General features: G+C 38.2%; 1 protein-coding gene across 1 annotated transcript; it reads right to left on the bottom strand.

Annotated features, from left to right (window-relative positions):
• Nucleotides 1-1,152: 1,152 nt before the first annotated feature.
• Nucleotides 1,153-11,355, bottom strand: TIM (triosephosphate isomerase). Its single transcript, XM_089155173.1, has 9 exons — nt 11,010-11,355; nt 8,964-8,990; nt 7,584-7,653; nt 7,168-7,291; nt 6,058-6,142; nt 4,793-4,925; nt 4,530-4,703; nt 3,207-3,289; nt 1,153-1,436 (listed from the first exon to the last, which is right to left on the bottom strand). The coding sequence occupies exons 1-9, from the start codon at nt 11,244-11,246 to the stop codon at nt 1,380-1,382; spliced, it is 990 nt and encodes a 329-aa protein (XP_089011299.1). The 5' UTR covers nt 11,247-11,355; the 3' UTR covers nt 1,153-1,379.
• Nucleotides 11,356-20,671: the final 9,316 nt, after the last annotated feature.

Raw genomic sequence — 20,671 nt, 5'->3', positions numbered from 1 at the left:
TGGTTGGAAGAACTGATCCCTACTCATGATATTACCCCATGGAGCCAAGGTGGTATGTTAAAGCGGTTAAAGATTCAACTTCCCTAAGGGAGGTCTTGGGTTTGCACTCACTCGGCGGCATTAATATAAAAAAAGCTCCCTTGAGGATGTAAATCGTGGTGCGCGCAAGTTGGCCCGGATGAACCTCATATCCAAAAAAAAAAAATGATATTACCCCATGAAAAATATATATGCGTAAACCACATAAAATCATAATCAATATAATATTTTTTGTAATTGATTTCGATGACATAATAACCAGTTTGGTTGAGGAAGGAAAACCAGAATACCGTTTCAACTTTCAACAGATTCTGACTCCGTATGTTTGCCGAAATAAAGGTTAGGTGGGAAAAATTTTGAAAAAACAAAATTTTCCATTAAATCCAAAAAATATGTTTTGTTTAGATGATGGTCGTGGAAAAACTAAAGATATTTAAAGAAACTTATCCGGTGAGGTGACATTCTAACTTTTCCATCCCATGCATTTTTAAAACCCTACAAAATATGTAAAATTTTATAAGAAAAAAATCTGAAAAACTAAAAAATGAGACCTGCATTTAACATTTTTCTATAAAATTTCTTCATTTCTTTTCTTTCTCCCTCGACCCATTACACAGTAAGGCTCATATTTTTTTTTTCTCACCCCACCTTTTCAAACAAACACAGCCTCAAGGAACTCACTATGTAGTTCAAATCCCTAGAGGTGTGGATGCGTACAGAGACGCTGTTTCAGATGATCCAAACGACAAACCTGCAGTTGCCCATGAAGCCTAGGGAAATTAACGCTTGCCAAGATTAATACAAGGCAGGTCAAGAGCGCAACCACAAATCCACACAATTCCACCCCCCCCCCCCCCCTCCTTTTCTTCTCATTTTGCTCCCCATTTGGTGAGACTCAACCCTTGTGATGGCATTGTCACCCATCTTCTACTGCCATAGGTCTGCTCAGATGTAAAATTTATGAAACAACGAGCAATAGTCTTCCAACTGCTGCACATTGCCACCATCAACTGATAGAATCAGGAATCAAACACTAGCTATGTATGCCTTATTATGTTTTTTCTTCTTTTGTTGGCTTTCAAACATAACCAAAATGACAGCAGCTCTCGACTGTATCAGAATAATGGATGCCATGCCACTAAATAATTTTTATTAATTCAACTTCAACCAAGAAAATCACAAATATGTCCAACAAAAAGATAAAAGGTTATATCACAAAAGCTAAAGCTGACTGCTTTTCTCATTAGGGGGAAAACTGGGAACAGTCAAAGCCCTGTTGAATATAGCTGATCATGGCTTGGGGTTATTAGACATTCTTGGCACTGAAACTACAAGAATAATCAAGCAGCCACTTTCTTGGATGTTACAGAATTGACGATTGTTGCAAACTCAGGACCCTGCAGCAAAGGCAGTTTTTTAGTGCAGAACAATTACTGAACAGATAAACATTTTCATATAGCATGGAAAGAACGAGTCTTCTGACATATTAATAGTTTCTTCCTGAAGCAATAAACAACAAAGTCTGGCTTGAAATAAAGGCAGAATTATGATGGCTACTTATTACCTAGTTTTATTAATAAATTTCATCCTAGGTGTTACACAGAGAAAAATTACAGCACCAGTTGGGCTATCTAAGGAGAAACTGCACTCTTAAAAATCGATCACTATGAGGAGGTAGTCAATGGCAAATGAATGGCGTACTATTAAATCTGTTTTTTATTGGCATCCAAATAAAGAGAACCAACAGCACACTTGGGGTAAACCCAACTCAAGAAAGTCTGCCAAGCTGAACTGTTTCATGTGATATTTGCAAAAGAGAGTATGCTCAAGTATGAAAGGACTTAACAGGAATGGGGGCTCATAAGCAAACTAAATTTAACTGACTAGGCACAAAAATTGCAACTATAGATCATGCAATATCTTTAGCATTACAAACAAAGACAACGTACTCCTGGAATAGGCTGGGAACCTGAAAATTTTGATATTACTTTTTTTTTCCCCCCCCCCTGAACTCACTATTTAGAGAAGGCCGGCGCATGCATTAAATTGGTGAATGAAAAATAACCAGACCATGGCAAGATGAATGTATCCAACTAATTACGAGTATCAATAATATCTGTGTAGAGTCAATTGGGCTGAAAGATTCTGTGCGAATGATGGGAGTTTTAGTATTAGATTTTGGGATTGCAAAACTAGGCTATCATATATAAATGGTTGTGTTGACCTAGTGAGTGACAGAAGTAACTGTCAACGGATAGGAGAAGTAGATAAGCAGCCCACCTCCATCTTCATTTTATGTAAGTGCGTTTCTTATTTGGGTGATTTGGGTGGGGAATACATATTCTAAAGGATTTAGGTATCTTGTGCTTGCAGAAGTATTTAGAAGAAGAATGGGACAATAGGAGATGCTGTTTTGGGGCAGGTGGCTTTTGAGACGGGAATATAGTTTGGTTTTGGAAAAGATAACACCTGGAGGTAAGGATGTTAGGTGACGGCTTTGCACAGCTGCTCAATGCATCCTCTTCAAAGGGCCCGACCATCAACCAACTGTATGAAATTGTGGGAGAATGTAAAAAGGATGACAATATTGTAAGAGAAACCCGACTATTATAATTTACCAGGGGAAGAAAGGATCTTATAACGAGTGCAACTGATCTATGAACAGCATATAAATCCTTTTGTAGCAGACAAGTAGGATTTTCCAAAGATAAAGCCAAGGAGCTGCTTACAGTGAAGACATGGTAGTCTTCATGTGAAGGCTGCATTTGGAGGTAAGTAGACAAAGGGGGGAAATCTTAGGTTATGTGTAATTATCTATATGAAATTTTCATTTGTATTCCTGCAATGGAAGAAGTGGCGATATCAGCCTAATTGAAGAAAATACGTATGGATGTCTTGAAGGATTAAGAGGAAGAAGCAGCAGACCACATATTTTCATCACAGGATATAATGGTTCACTTGATGTGTCTTATGAGTTTATCTGGTCAGAATTGGAACCCTTATCCCCTGTTGAAGTTGATTTTGTATTTCACGGCCAGCTTGTCCATACTGTCCTTTGGAACTTTAAATTTTCTTTCTCATACATAGTAACGACATGCGCACACACACACAAGGGAGGGGGGGGGGGGAAGGGAGAGAGTTAAACTAAGAGGCTGTCATGAGAGTACCTTCAGGGAAGCACCACCTACAAGAAAACCATCAATATCATCTTGTTTTGCAAGCTCAGCACAATTGCCCCCATTTACAGACCCTTGCAAAAATAAGGAAACAGAAGAAACATAAACATCAGTTTTAAGGGAACCCAGAACATAGGTAGCCCAACCAACACTAAAGTGGATTCACCATTCCAAATTAAATTAACTCACTGCAATGGTATTGACAGAGACCAGTACTAATACACTAACAAAATTTAGATGCAAGATATTACTAAATGAAGATAACTACTTTAATTCAGGTACCATGGAACTTCTTCCATAGTGTGGTTCAATCAACCTGTAATAAGTGACTGAATTGAAGTGCATAAAATATCTAGAGGCAGAAAAAGAAACAATCTTTCAGTAAATACTGAATCTAATAGCATCAGCTTATCACCAAGCCCTGGTGCTTGAGGTCTCACAGTCAGTGGTCCAAAGCTCAATATTGCGCAAAAAACTAGCAGCTCACTATCAATCATCAAACAAGTAAAGATCAGGGCTATTATCAGAGGAGAGTATAAAGATCAATAGAAGTGTGTACTGCAACATAACGGCACTGAAGAGTGAGTATGGAGAAAGATCAAGAACCATCATTGGCGTCGGCATCACAAAGAAATTCAAAAGGCAGTTGACCACCACTGACAGATAATAACAGTCAGGCATTTTTTACAATTGCATCAGCTGCATTGGGTAACTAGATAACAGCAGTTCAAGAAAACAATCTTGCCTACTAGTTAGAACCAAACAACAGCTCTCTTGCACAAAGTGATCCAGTCCAATTGACATAAATAAGAAGTTCCAGGAAATAATCTCCCAATTGCAAAGCAATTCCCCAGAACTTGGTCTCCGTACACACGAATTTTACTTTCACTCACAAACAAAATCCCAATAAGTGGAAGTGATGAAGTCAATTGTTACCTAACTGAATGATAAATGTTTTACCAGATACCATTAATTACTTCATGTGCTCTCTTTGGGTAAGTTTTAAACTTTCTGGCTTTCTCCCTCATGTTTAACATAGTTTGTCAAATGAATTTGGAACCTAAAATTCTGAACACTTCTACAGTTAACCAAATAGAGAATGCAAATGTCAAATATAACTATTACCATACTATCTGGCAGCATTAAATACCTTAGCTATAACATGACAGAAACAAAAAATATAACGCCCTGAATAATTAAAGAGAATGTAAAATTTAGTTAACCTGGTAGAAACACAGATAAGCTACACTCTATGACCACATAAAGGACATGTAACACTGATAACCTTAAATTTTGGAGTTGAAAATGAAATACCTCCATAGATGATGCGTGTCTTAGAAGCAACTTCTTCTGAGACATTCTTCTTAAGCCAATCACGAACAGCTGCATGTACTTCCTGAGCCTGCAGGGGAGTGGCCACTTTGCCAGTCCCAATAGCCCATACAGGCTCATATGCAATAACTACATCATCCCAGCTGGGAATATTATCTGATACCATAAATTGATCCAAAAAAATTAGGATGTATCCATCCAAGTGATCCTCAAGAAACAAACATGACAGAAGCAGAAAAGCCAACCTGCGAAAGCCTTCATCTGTTGGAAGCAGACATCAAAAGTTTTCCCAGCTTCTCGTTCTTCAAGTTTCTCTCCAATGCAAGCCATTACCTTGAGACCCTGGCTCAAGGCATATGCAGCCTTCTTCCCTATAAACTGAAAGTGGTTGGACATTTTAAGTCAATTCTGAATTTAGAGCTGATAGCATAATCTGAAGTTAAAGGTACAATATGCAGTACTAGTAGCCTGTTTGAACCAACATAACCCAATTTTTGTACCCAAGCCTTAAAGAATTGATGCTAAACTTGGTTTCTGATATCTGCTAGAATCTGATTTCAGTTACCCGTATATTCATCTCTAAGTTGTTTGAATACAGAAGTTATTCTGTCATAAATACATCAGACCATCTCCACCCCCATTAAAATATTATTTCTGGATAGGATCCACTCAGTAGAACTAAGCGAATCTGGTCCTGAAGTTTCAGAACTGTTTGAGAATGAATTAATAAAGAGACAGATCAATCTTAGGTTTGGGCTTAACATGATTTTTTTCTGTGAAAACAGGAGGTAAAGAAGACACCATATTGTCACATATGACACATGAGGACAATCTCTTCTGATATTCCAAAAAAGTGGGTCATTTCCTAAACTTATAATTTAATCCAATACTGCATTTGGATTTCAGATCATTAAAAAGAACGCAGCATGAGGCTCCAAGGGGGGGGGTCTGTGGAGGGTCATTATGTATGCAACCCCTACCCCCATCTTATGCAAAGGCTGTTTCCCAACTTGAACCCATGACCAATATGTCACAGTAGAATGAGTGGATCAACCTTACTGTTGTGCCGAAGCCCACTTAAATTTCAGAACTGCTCCGGCTATAATATTTTTTAGTCCCAAGTCTATTCTATATTCAATAAGACCTGAAGTATTCAGCAATTTCAATTTTGCATCTCTTTTCAGGAGTTGCTTCCTTTTCTTCTTCTCACCCTACCATCACTCTATTTTGAAATTCCAGGAAGGCCCCCTTATTTGAAAGAGATTACAATGCCTCCAGAAATTGTGTGCCTCATCCAGAAGACTCCTGGATATTTCTGAAAATCAAGAAATTGCCAATGCCCATCTTGTTTGATATTTTATCACCTACTTTGGCCCATAGCTTGGAACCCTAGGTTAACCCATATATTTATAATTTACTCCAGCATGGAAAAAGGACTAACTTTTTATTTTTTGGAATCAACAAAAAAGGACTAACATACTTGTCCAGCAAGTAGTTTAGGAACTTATACCTGATCATCTTCACCGATAACATGTCGCCGCTCAGAATGACCAAGAATAACCCACTTGCAGCCAATATCCTTCAACTGTTCCACACTACAGAAGCAAGGGACAGGTCGAGCAATCACGTGAAGCTATTAGATTCAAGGGGAAAAGTTCATAAAAAGAGGCAATGGGGGATCACTTGATAATAACCAACAAAAAACTGATGGAATACTAATTGCATTCTTGATGATATATGAAATTTAACGATCCAATTCATAAATCCAAACTCAAACAGTTCAATCTTTTGTCTTGGACTTTGTACCATAGTCGAATGATATTTTCCTGACATCCAGAGAACTACCACATATATGAAGAGTTCAAACTTTGCACATAAACAGGACTTTTAGAAGAATGAATGAACATTGTAGCAAAGCTACTACATGTTACATTGGTACACAGCTCTTTTGCAATGATGGAGTTTCTTTGATTGATTCTTTGGCAGTTGAAACCAACATTAAATAGTTATTGTCAATGAACTTGTAGGTGCAGCATCTAATGTCCAAAAACCAATTAGTAGTATCATGTGTGAATCTAAACCCCATGCTATTCCATTCACAATTATGCCACAGGGATAAGACAGCAAAAGGGTTTCTATTTCACAAATGCATGAGTCGGGCATGCTTAAAATGTTTCAGTCGTAAAAAGGTTCAGTAAGTCATGTTTTCCAGTATAACCAAACTGAAAGTTCTTGTCATAAAAAATGCTCTGGATTGTCATATGTATCCAAAAATGAAAGAAAACAATAAAAACCCCTGCCCCTCAATTATAGCCAGGAAAATCACCCTTCATCTATGTATCATTTGTTCCCCTCCTACTTTCTATATCTTTACCACCTTTAGGGTACTAACTAGGAATTTTAAATTTTGCAACTAGCAAAAAGAAGTCCTATGGGCCACTATGTTTCCTTAAAAACTGAAATCACCACTGTAACTAACAGTAGTTTGTAGACTGCTCCAGGGATCATCCATTCAGCGCTAGTCTGCATTCCCAGCACAGAAAGTGGGAGTTGCGGCCAGAGATATTAAAAATGAAGAGAAAACAATAGTTCTTTAGTTCAGCTAAGAGAAACAAACAACCTGATTTCTCCTGTGAAAGCACCACCCTTACCAACCCATGAATTTTGAGCAGATATCTCAATGCGATCTGTTAATGAGTTCTTGACCTGGTCAATGTATACAAAGGGAGGAGATACAACAACATCTGCAGCATTTGGAAAATGAAAGAATAACTATGAGATTTTATTCTTCAAAATATGTAGAAAACAATAAGCGTATTTTAACAGCTATCTAAGCAGTAAGAATATGCAAGAAAGGAAACCCAGAAAAGAACGTGAATTGAGAATGAAAAATGGAAGCATGTTCTTGGAAAAAAGCCAAAAAAAACACAAACTGAATATTTTAGAGCCAAGGATAACACTAGCAGAAGTATCCAAATATAGAAACAGTTATATAATGAAAAAAATTTGCTATATAAGAAAATAAAGTTCTCTCACCAACATCAGCCTCCATGGTTGCACTATTCAAGTCAGCAACAAGTTTGTTGATAGAGTCTTTAGTCCCATTCTACAGAAAGCAAAGGCACAAGATACAACAGATGAAATTAGCCGAGAAGAAGCATTTGGTACAACCAAAGTAGTTCTAGTTTATTATAATATGCAGTATATACAAAGACAGAAACACATGGAAAAGCATTTCTTGCATCAATCATTATCACAACAGGTGGCATAAGATAAGTCCTGTCTAAAAGCATTTCTTTGATATCTAAAGAATTATTCTCATGCATCCACCAGATCATAAAAGCGGAGAATACCCATCACTTATTTAGAATAAATCCAAAATATAAGAATAAACAAATGAGAAGTGAAAGGGTATACCACAAAATAGAAAATGGAAAATACATTCAGATATGATAAAATAGTGAGATGAACCCGGGGGACGGGGAAGTGAAAAAAATTATAAAAATATGGGGGGTCATTTTTCTATAAAAAATAAAAATAAAATAAAAAGTACATCACAGAAGTTCCAGGGCAGAAAGTTTAAGACAATTACCATCCAAAGTTCTAGTTAAGTGCACAAGCAAATATTTACGTCCAAATTTCATGAAGCCAGTAATAAAGGCCTAGCATTAAACATTTTACCTTCCCAGAACACAGAATAATGATGATAAAATTAACTTATATGAAACCATATTCTGAGGACCAGGCAGAATCAACCTTGAGAAGGAAAATCTAGTAGACAAAGGTTGAGGATAGAAATGTTTTAAAGATGAGGGACTGTCATGATCAGACCTTCATACTCATTTTCTTTAGTCATAAATTGTTTGTGAACACTTGTATGCAGTGTTTCTGGGGAGGAAGAACTGACATCAGAATTAACAAGCTCTCGGGAGATGATCTCCACCAACTTGATCATGTGACAGAGTACAACACTTTATTTAACAAGTTTCAGCACCAAGAAAGCAGGAAAGGCAGCCCAAATGTCAAGAATTTTGACATGAAATACCAAATGCCACCAGCTTTTCTCGAAAAAAAATGCCGTTTTTATTTTGGGTTTGGAGACACTTCCCCTGCTAAAATAGAAGGTAGACACTTGAAAAAAAAAGATGGATAAATGAGATATCTTCTACTACATGGACCAACACCATGTCTACCATGCTGCAATGAATCGAATGCCTCTTCCATTCACGCATCACGTAGGTTGTTATTTAGGTGCCTAAGGAAACAATATGGTACTACATGCACAATAAGCAAAGAAAACAATCATCAAGAAGCTTAGCACTTAGAAGTTGAACACAACAACAAAGAATACTGACTAAATAAAAAACTAAACAAAAATGGATATAAAATTTAGCGTAGACCAAAAAAGATACTTACACACTTCCAGTTACCACCCACGAAAAACTGCAATCACAAGAGAAAAAAGAAGGATCAAGCACTGAAAAGAAAATTGAACAATCTATTAATGAAACATGTAAATCAATTGGAAAATAAAAGACACACGTGTCCAATGAAACGGCTGTTGCTATCTGTTCCAATAACAAATCATTGGTTCTAGAATCCTAATCTTTGACATTTCATCACGTAATAAGCTTTTCATCACTTGGACCAGAGTTGAGTTCACAGCATGCAGCATGATCACACCAAAAAAAAAAAGGTATACAACTTGCAGCAGATCAAAATATTCTGTGAGCACATTTCAAGCTTGTGTGCCTTTGCTTTGTGCATGTCTGAGAAAAAGAGAGGATGAGGGAAATTTCACAGTTGCTAACCCAGAAGATGTCCAGACATCACAGATTCACATATTGAACAGTTTAATAAAAGTTCCTCCAAAGTTTGCCTGGTTTATTAAAACTCAGGCTCCAATGATTCAACCAGAATTAGAGCCAAGCAGCCTCAACTCATCAATGACCAGGTTGAACACATTCTCATTGATTACACCCATGGCCATGAAAAATTGATGTTGGCTACTAGAGGAGAGGCGACAACAAGATATGGTGGGTAGAAGGCAAAAAGAACTGAGGCCATGCTAGTGCAGCCAACTAGCAATACATTTGAAAACTGTGACGTAGGAAAACATGCTGCTATCATAACAAAAGGACACAGTGCTCAACCAGACTTTTGGGGTGGTAGTAAAAATTTCCAAGAAGTACTTGGGAAGCCATGGCTAATTTTAAAGGTTTTCAATCTCATGTTTTATGATGAGGAATCACATTCTGTATTTCATTTTTGTTTCCAAGCATTGTTTTTTGGGTGCAGAGAGGGCTGTTATTCTGCATTTTCTGCATGCACCATTGTAAATTGCACTTTTTTCCTTGTGACGTAAACAAAAGCAGAAAAAAGGCACAAAAACAAGAAAATGGGAAAGATAAAACTTTCTACTGGCTATGACTTCAGAAAGCAAAACTCCACCCAAAGATAAACTCTTTTCATGATTTGTGTTAGACTATAGAGTTATAAAAAATCTAATCTACAGGTATTCAATGAAACTCCAAAGGATTTAATACACTTGAAGAGATGAACTACTTCAAGTTCGGAGTACATCAAAGTTTGGGTTCTTATCCACCAGCCAAAGTTCCACATTCTCTTATGCTTCAAACTTCCATTTTGGAATATTTAAGGCAACAACACGGTCTAAAACCAACGCCAGGACTGGATCCAGACATCCAGAGGTTGAAAGGAAGTCCAATCTCAAGACAGAACTCAATTGGAATCCTCCAATTCCTCCCTTTTATTGGAACCGACAATATCTATAGCAAAGATTAATATATTTCATTTATATGTGTAAGATGGGTAGTGCAGACAGAAGTGAAACAACAAATCAAGCCTCTTGGGAGTGCACAGTTAAAAAGCACACATCAAGTCTCTTTGGACTGCACAGTCAGAAAGGGGGTGGGGAGAGAGAGAGAGAGAAAGAGAAGAAGAAAAATAAAAAAGGATAACATTACTTCAAAAATAACCTCAGCAACCCATTTCTCACGGCCTATTGAACCGGCAAAGCCGCTCTCCAAAAGATACTTTTTTTTTTTGGGGTCAACAAAAGATACTTTCCATATGAAAATATCTCGCCGATCTCGTACAGATTTCTCGATCAAGTTTAGATCGGTAACAACAATTCCTCAGCTAACGATCCGAAACAAATGGGGAGAACAAAAAAAAAATAGCTCCAGCGAAAGGAATTGCATAAAAAGATTACAGGAAAAATAAATCCATCCGCTAGCATCAATCCTGGCTAATGACACAAATGCAACCAGAGATTATCACTCAAGAAACCACCACTCCCCCGGCAACAAACCAAAAAAAAAATCCACCCCCTTAAGAGAAAAAGGCTTTCTTTCTTTAAGCTTTTTCAATTTTGTGCCAACATTGGGAGAGGGGACACCAACCATCAATACTGAATCGACCTGTTGAAAAAAAATATACCTTTCCAGAAGCAGCCATTGTAACAACACCTCTGCAAGATCGTCGACCGGCAGATAGACGAAGATGAGAATCGACCTGTTGAAAAAAGGAAGATGAGAGACATTGAGACTGATCCAACTTCAAGTTGAGGGATGAACGACGCAATCCACTGAACTGTGACGGCGCAGAAGAAGAAGAAGAGATTGCTGACTTCGGGCCTGACAGTTGAGATACGAGAGATGTGGACACAACTGCCATTGCAAACCCTCACCACACCGCAAGCAAACACACTAACACCTAAATCTGAGTATTGGAATACAAACAACGCAGGCAGAGAAGGCTGTGGAGAGTAAAGGATAAATAAATTTAGCTAAACAAATATTTTGTCGCACCTCATTGGTGCTCTCCTTTTTCCTCTTTTTATTTGTTTTCTGAAGAAACAAAAAATAAAATTAATACCGGAAATGAAATATATATCACCTTTTTCCAACTCTGGCCCAGCCAGATGTGTACTTTTCAACTTTCCCACTCATGATCCTGGTTGATTTTGCTTTCTTTTTCTGTTTTCCAGAACAGATAATGTGGGTGCGTCAGCCACGTGTCCTAAGATGGATGAAGTTTGTCACTTTGTTGCATTAAAACTGGTTGGTGGCTTGGGGCTTGCAACGTTTATGGGTACACTGCGAGGCACGCATTCATCAGGGCATCTAACAAAAAGGGCAAAAACAATGAGCAAACTATATGTAACATTAGAAAACTCGAAAAATTCGGAATTACAGAGAAAAACGAATTGTAACCAGATTTACAGAAAATCGAAAAGACTCAAATAGAAATTCTCTGATGGATCTGAAACGTAGGTCAGTGGTTTAGATCAAGCTTGCAAAGTTTGATGCAATTCTGAACGCCTAATATTCTTTAATTTGGCTTCAGTGTTGTGTAATTAATGCATAGCATTGAACTGCCTACAGACTTAGATTTTAAAGTGGTGGTCCTTTTTTTTTGTGAGGTTTCAGTGGTGGTCCATTTAAAGTGATTCTCACAAATGGCAGTAGTGTTGTGTATTTAATGCAGCAAAATCCATTCTCCCTTGGAGAAAATCTAACCTTTGAGCCCTAGACTTAAAAAGGAAAAATAAAATGAAAAAAATGCTCTAACACCCAAATTGATATCTCATTACGGAAATCCTCAACCTCTCATTGTCTCATCCGCTACTATAATGTCATTGCCTGTAGAATATAAAGAATGTTTAATTTCATGAATTCCAACACAATGGTTGGTTGAGCATAATCCATTCCAAAATAGGAGTTTGATGCTTAGATCTAATCTTCAAGCACTGGTTACATGAGTTCTTTATAGCATGATCTAATTAGGCTCTAAATATGTAGTTATATTGAGCCAATAACTGCTTTATTCATTCGAATTTCATATTCAAGCAATCTAGAGAGGGAGCTCTCGGGTAACTCTCGTGGCAAGAAGAAGGGGAAACCAAAATAGACAATGCACAATGAGCGCTTTCCAAGAAAAACGTTGAGACTTGCGAACTCTCACTCTACTCTATCCTTTATTTCTGTTATCCCCCCCCCCCCCTCTGGAACTTGCACTTTGATGTCTCTGGATGCCCTTTTCCCTGGAGGTTTTCATTTCAAATGAATTTTCCAGTTTACCAAAAAAAATATATATATATATATATATATATATATATATATATATATATATATATATATATATATATATATATATATATATATATATATATAATATTTATAAAAAAATATATATATATATATATATATATATATAAATTTTTTCCAATACTTTTGTAGAACATCACCAACACTTTGGAAGCATCACCAAAAATACATTTTTTTTTATGCTCGTGAGATGTATTATATTAATAATAAAAATAGAAAGTTACGTGTAATATTACATTCTAAAGAAGCTCCAATCATGGGCTTCTTGTGGCACCATGGCCACGAGTTCAGTTGGCAAAAGATCAAAAGAAAGCTCCTGCCCACCAGAAGCAAGAAAATCCATGCAGCAGTTGGTCTCATGCACCTGGTGTGCAATTGGAAAACACCGAAGTTGACCACACATGCTAACAATGTCTTCAATGATAACCCAGGCACACCACAAAGCATGGCGTTGCCCATGACCAGTCTCATCAAAAGCTCCGAACTAAAAAACATTAATACCAATCTAGACACTTCTCAAGGACTACCTAAAGACCACGTTGAATAGCAATAAGCTGAGAATTGAGTCCCCGTGAAAGCTCTACGAAGAAACCCTAGGGAGTGTCGTTCTGAAGAAACGAAACAGCGTTGTGCTTTGAGGTGGAGAGCCTCTACTCTCCACCTCCACCTCCATCCGTGCTGCTCCCTCGCCTCCTCTCTCCCTCTCTCTGCCTCTCTGTTTGATTTCTCTAATTTTTTTTCCATCCCTATTTCTTATCCCTCGCCTCATCTCTCCCTCTCTCCGCCTCTCTGTTTCAATTCTCCACCTCCACCCCTGTTATGCTCCCTCGCCTCCCTCTCTCCCTCTATTCCGTGAAGTTTCAGTTAGAAAAAAGAAGAAAAAAATTGATATATATAAGTTTCTCATTCTCTCCATCTCTCTCTGTTCTCTTTTTTTCCCCAATCGATGGAAGGTCCAGATTATTAGAAGAAAAAAAAATCCAGGAAGATGCGAGATTCAGTAGTGCATTCCGCAGATTTGAAGGTTTTACGCCGGAGTTGAAAGTGTCTCCCGGGATCTAGAAGCTTTGCTGCTGCGAGAGTCTCGTGTTGCTAGTTGCCGTCAATGTGTCTTCGTCGTCGCTGTTATTTTTTCCCTTGTGGTGTGTTATCTATTTGCCCTTGTGGCATGTATTTCCATCATTGTGGCGTGTCTATGTCCGCTTTTATGGCGTGTCGCCTCTTTGGGCGCTTGTGCTTAATTGTTGCTGTGGTTGTTACAACCACTATTCTAAGGGCTTGGGCTCGACCCATTCCTTAGCCAGGATGACCTTGTCTAATGCATGTATGACATTTGGTCAATTTTCATTCCTTGGTTTGGATCGAACCTTGTGTTTTTATGTATTTCTTTCTTTTCTTTGTTGTGTCTGTATTTTATTTCAAGTTCATGAATGAAGCTTTTTAGTTTCATACCAAAAAAAAAAAGCAATAAGCTCACAAACCAACACGTTGTCTTCAAAGATGCTTCATGTGATTGCAAGAAGTGCTTTCCCTAGATTGTTCTAGCCAATTACCCCATAACCTCATAGCTACCCCTCATTGAACCATCTATGTTCATAATGACCCAACCTTAGGGAGGATGTTTCCAGTAGCGCACTATCGTGGAATTACACCGAAAGTCTATTATTCCTATCATCTTCAACAACACCCAACTCGTCAGTAAATCGAAGTTGAGTATGACCAATGATTAAATTAGTAAGTGGTCTACTGACTTCTCAGCTTTGTTGTAAACCCTGTTATTCTTCTTTTACCAAATGGCATACACCATTGCATTAAAGTTGAAGCATTTCACCAAAGAAGACAGGGACTTGCCAAGAAAGGCATGAGTGATCCAATCAACCTCATGCATCCAGTCAAGGGGAAGGTTGTTATTATGTTAAGAGTCAAGATATCCATCCACACAGCTTTTTAGTAACCACACTGGAAGAAGACGTGAGAATGGTCTTTTGGGCCACACTTATAGAGCAAATAAGTGATATCGACTTGCAAATTCCAAGCCACCAGACAATCTCGTGTCAACAACCTCTTCAAAATCACCAACCAGACAATGAATGAATAGCGTCAATGACTTCTCTTAACCCACACCACCTTATGCCAACCCACAGAAGGCTAAGTTTCATGAATAAAAGAGAGAGCAAAGCGCATGGAAAACTTACTGTCAAGCGCAACAATCCACACTGCTTTGTCATCACTAAGTTTACAGTGGATTCCCCCCTCCCCACTTTTTAAGGACTTTCATCAATATACATTTTCCCCAATGCTTTGTATAAGTGTCGCTAAATATAAATGTTTCTCGATGCTTTTCAAAAAGCGTCGCTAAAAATGTAGCTTCCTTATACACTTGTCTTCATGGGTTTTAAGAAGTGTTACTAAATATTCATTTTCCCTAGTGCTTTTTGTTAGTGCAACCTATAGGGGGTGACTAGGTTACAACTAGTGGATTTGCCTAGTTTTTCGGTTTAATTGCAAATACAATATTAATTGTGAAGTTAAATGAAAGCAAACAATTGCAATCAACCACAATAAAATAATTTTATAATGGTTCGATTTTACAAATCTATGCCCAATCCTCTTTTAGCCTCAAGTGAATATTTCACTAGTGATTCTCTTTCAATACAGGGAGTAGATATCAAACTCTTACAGTCTATGTTCAATTAGGGCAAGAGCATCATTTACAATCTTTGTTATAGATAAGGCAATAACAACTTTTACAAATCTTGTTTATCATAAGGCAAGAGCACCTTTAATCAATTCTAATCAGCCTTTAATATAATTAAACAAACAAGATACAAGAGATGAGGTGATATTACCTAACAAGGGGTCTAACACTTTACCCCTTATGTGAATGATTCAGTATGAAATGTATGCTTAAGGAAAAAGATATACACTACCAATAAAAGTTCAATAATCTTCAATCACCTCAAACTTGGCTCCAATGAGTTTGCTTAAACACCTTAGTATGTTCTTCAAGGTTGTGAGAGGATGAAAGACAATAGTGAGTCAATCTTGACAAATTTGAGAGCTTAAGAGTAGTTAGATAGCAATCACTCAATATGCAAGGTAGAAGCTCTCAAATGGGGTTGGTTGGGCTTATAAATATGACAATGAATTGCTTGGCCTAACCTCCCACAAATATAAATTTTTGTGAAATTTTAATCCAGATGGATCACTGTTTGATTCAAAAGGAGCTCTATCCAAGTAGATGTTAGGCATATTTTAACTAGATAGAATTCCATCTAATTATATGGAATTTTTGTCTGGTCTACTGTGACCATTGGTCTAAACAGAAATTCAGTCTGAGCTTTTTGTGACTAGACAAACGACTATTTGGTGCCAGATGGACGGCAACACAAAAGCACAACTAGAGAGTTGAAGGGTATTTTGTTGTCATAACCAACCCTATGTCCACAAACACACCCCTAGCATGTCATAGGTCAATCCAATAACATGATGCATATGAATTTGATGCTAATGAGTGTAATTACATACAATTGTGCATGGAGGTACCCTAGGTCCTAGTTTGCTAATTCTTCTTGCTTGAGTTTGACTTTATTTTCTTGAATCTTCTTGTGTACTCTTCATGCTCATCTTGATTTAAACTCTTTGTCCAACTTGGCTTAGTATTGACTTTGACTTGAGCATCCAGTGAGTTGGATTAGATCCACTTGCTTTCGTATTAATCTGGACATACACAACTCAGTATAAACATCTGTATTTCATTTTTGTTATTATCAAAACTAATGGAGGCAAATGAGACAATGCTGACATGACATTTCCCAACACTTCTTATAAAGCGTAATTGAATATACATTGTCGCTAATGTTTTCTTAGAGGTGTTGCCAAAAATAAACATTTTTGCCATTGTTTTGTTCCAACTACTGCTAAATATGGCCGATAGGGCTACAGGGCTATAGGGGTGTCATGTGCTTGGCATAAATTAATTGTTGCGTAAGAAAGATCAAAGATAGGATTCTCGGATGGAGTTACGTGCAGCCTCCCATCTTTTTCCGTACTCATCTTCAACTGGTCGAGTTCTAAACTTAATTCCAGGGGTTGCTACTTGTCACACCCCACCCGTCGGTCTCGGTTACCCGCCCGACAACCCGTGGGTGCGATCCGTCACAAGATCTAAGGTTTTAGTCTATCAACAATATTTAAGACAAATACAGATAATCATGAGCAAGAATATCCAATAACTAAATTAAATGAATTACAGAAGCCCAAAATGCTCCAATAACAAAGGAAAGAAAATAAAGAATAATGAATAAGTCAAAAATGAGGGCAGCGGAATAAAAGTGTTTAAATCAGTTTCTTTCCAGTTTGTTTCTCTAAGTTAATGAACTTAGATTCCAGTTTAATGAGGCGAGGGGTCCTCCAATTCTTCTCCAGTCAGACCATCAACCGGTGCGATAAGCGCACTCCATGCAACCGCAGGAACTCCCGCACATGCTATTTCCATCTCCCGCTGGCGGTGCCACGTCTTCTTCAAACGGGATGGTTCCTTCATAGGGAACCAACCCATCTTCAGATACAATTCCCTCCTCTGTATAAGCTAAAAACATACAAAGAATAAAGGAATGAGTTCTAAAGAACTCAGTAAGAAACAATCATATATCTCATCCATCATCCAAAAATACCATGATACATCAGTAATATGAATGAATGCAAAAACATGAATGATGCTATGATTTCTAACTATGCAAGTCTCTAATAGCCGACATGCTTTAAGATAAACACCAGCCCTCCTCTGGGTAAGTCTCATCACTCGATCCGGCAAGGACTGGTTACCTCTGTAGGGATCCGGGGAAAAAGGGAAAGTCCACACCGCTCCTGAGACCATGGTTAGGGGTTAAGTCCACACTCTCTCACCACGACCATTGGTAATGAGTACTTGGCGCATGTCTAGGTTTCTAATCCAATGCAAGGTCATAATGGTTACATGTCTACATGAAATCCAGATACATCCCCTATGGCACCGACCAACTCGGTTCAAGATCCTTTGCAACCTAGGAGTAAGAATCCTCACGGATGGCTACCTCTGTTGGACTCTACTCCATAACCCTATGGTCATCCACATATCATTGGGGCGGATGCTCTCATGATTCCTCCCGACACCCGGTCCGGTCCTTGGACATCCATGAGCCCAACCCTAACATATGCAACCCTACCATTTCATGACCAACAGTGGACCACCAAGTCACATCACTTGTCATCACGGGTCACTCGGTTTCAATTCCCCTACCGAAAGGGTAGTAGCATGTGGGGTACCTAGCCATGCAATCTAGACTCATCCTAACAATGTCATCAATCAATCATGATAGTGCTTTGAAGGCATCAACAGGCTTGTGTCCCATTCCACAACCTCCCGATAACATCGGCTAAGATATCCCAAAAGGAATACCCCAACTATCATAATCATATACCAACTACCACCATCTCATAACAATCACAAACCACAAAGTAAACATGAAATCAAAGTAAACAGCAGTAGTATGACAGCATTATATATGAAACTACAGCAGTATATATTGGTACAGATTAAGAATAGCAATTACTAAATCAACATGTTGGAGTATACATAAATAGATAAGATAGACTGTCCTTACATTGCATATACTTGAAACGTCCGTAAAATGGAATCCAAAGAATTATTAGTAGACTTTTCTTTTAAACAAGTAGTCACCTAAACACGGGGTTATTAGAATATATAAGTTACATAAACCAAATTGAATCAAAACCGAAATCTATTTGGTCATCATTTACGGCCGGTCGCTTGTGCCGGTCGCTTAGGTTAAGCGACCGCCACTAGTGACCGCCCCAAAACAGATGAGCTTCAATCCGAAACTCGGGCTTCGATTACTCGATTTCAATCCGGTTTTCGAGTAATCTCATCCTAAGTCTCGAATTAAACACTCCCTAAGCCAAAAGGGTAAGAGAAAACAATCCCCTATCATCAGTGGATTATCCCTAACCCTCTCCTTTATTGGATTTTCCATCTCACAGAAGCAGGGTTCTGTTTATGGTTATTCCATCTCACGCAGATAAAATAAAAAAAAAAAGGTAAAGAATAACCAAGGGGTAATCACAGTGACGAGGAAAAAGGATAAAATTAAACTAACGGAGATAAGAGAGTAGAGAACGAAGGGTTAGTTCAATACCTCACACCAGAAAGTCAGAGAAGAAGAGAACTGATCCTCCAAACCACTGTCAGTATTCCAGAGACTCTTTCGGATCTTCCCCGCAGCCGTCTTAACTCCCAAATAAGAAATAACGAATAAAGTAATCGTTAATGAGACGGAGTTTACCTTTTATAGAAGTCTGGGGGCAAAATAGGGCAAAATCCCCGAAAACATACCGGGCGGTCGCTTGGGCCGGTCGCTTAGGTTAAGCGACCGCCACTAGTAACCGCCCCCATGTAATTTGCCATACAAGGGTGCTTATACTAGGGGGTTGATACCCAAGGTCAACCTAGCCCTAAATAAGAGATGGGGGAGATCTTACCTTCATTCCGGACATCTCTGAACGACACATGACTTCCAGAATTTCCCACACCAGCCAAGGCAGGCTTTTCAGACATAGGATCCAGATCCATGGGTCCTGGGTATGGATCATGGGCTTCAATCCGGATACTCCACAAGTTCACCCGACTAGACCTTCGGGTTCTCGGACCTGGAATACGGATCTCGGGTTAGAAATACGGGGGGTATTACACTACTTCCCTTTGTTTGATTTGTATAGGTTGGAAGTCATGTAATCATACTTCTTTATATGATGGTTATACATATATACTATGTTTATTTAGGATGTAAATAAATATCCTTAAGCCATGTTTGTTTGTTTCTTCTATGTCAAGGGGTTGGTTTGTGTATTTCATGTTTATTTCTATGATTAAACAATGCTCTCTCATAGACAACATCTCTCCATGCAAGGTTGAATTTGTTTGATGTCGTTTTTTTTCTTTTTTCTTTTTGGGATTAATTTAAGGTGAACCCTACGCGACATGATGTTCTAATCATTTGATAACGTATGTGTTGTAGATAAAAACTGTACCAAACTGGTTTTACTTTTGGTTCAGTCTTTGACCCTGGTCGAAGACGGCTCGACCCTAAGGTTGGGTTCAGACATCCGGTCGAATCATTATAACGTGATGAGGAAAGAACCCTGCAGTTCCAAAGACAAGCACGACCCCGATGAATTCAGGATACATGATTGAATTATAAACGGTTACTGCTACTTAGAGTAGTGAACAATTGTGTTAAGCATGGAAATTGCTTATACCCCCGAGAAAAGGGGAAAAACCCTACAATCAGACGGCCACAAAAAAGGATCGCGAACGAATCCAACAACCGAGAACGAGAGGTAAAACCTATATAAACAAGTGATCTATACCCAGCGGAGGTATCTGAATTGTTTTCCTTACTATCATATTCATTTTTAGCTCTGCAACTAGCTAGAGTTTTGTGATTAGTTCCATAACTGACTTAACCTTTAGAGGTGGCCTCCCAACCTTAAGGTCGGGCCACGTCTAACACTGTTTTGCAGGTGATTCCTTGAAGAACTTAATGCTGAGTACATTTTAGACGCATCAGTACGTGATGCTGATTTATGTATATTGTTATTTATGTTCAATATATAATGAATCTTTCTATGTAACTTTGAGGGTTCGACTTAGTTGGTAAAAGACTAACTCCTCAGAGTCCGAGTTTCAAAGTTCGAATTCTCCTTGCATTAGGATCAAAACCCTACTGTATTATATAATATATAAAACTATTTTCCACGCTGCCATATATTAAGGGTGGTCCACTTTGAATGAGATCAGCTGAATAATGGTAGATATAAAGACATTAGATAATCATGCAGGGAATCTCCTCATTATGCTTTCTCATATTCCACAACCCTCTCATTTTTTCAGAGAAAGAAAGAAGTAATACCCGATTGGTATCGTATCCATTT

The sequence above is a fragment of the Hakea prostrata genome, chromosome 5, assembly GCF_041222555.1.
Source record: "Hakea prostrata isolate BN-2017 chromosome 5, UWA_Hpros_2, whole genome shotgun sequence".
NCBI classification, from domain to species: Eukaryota; Viridiplantae; Streptophyta; class Magnoliopsida; order Proteales; family Proteaceae; genus Hakea; species Hakea prostrata.
Note: the sequence above shows the minus strand (reverse complement) of the source record. Positions and strands in the feature narration are given on the sequence as shown.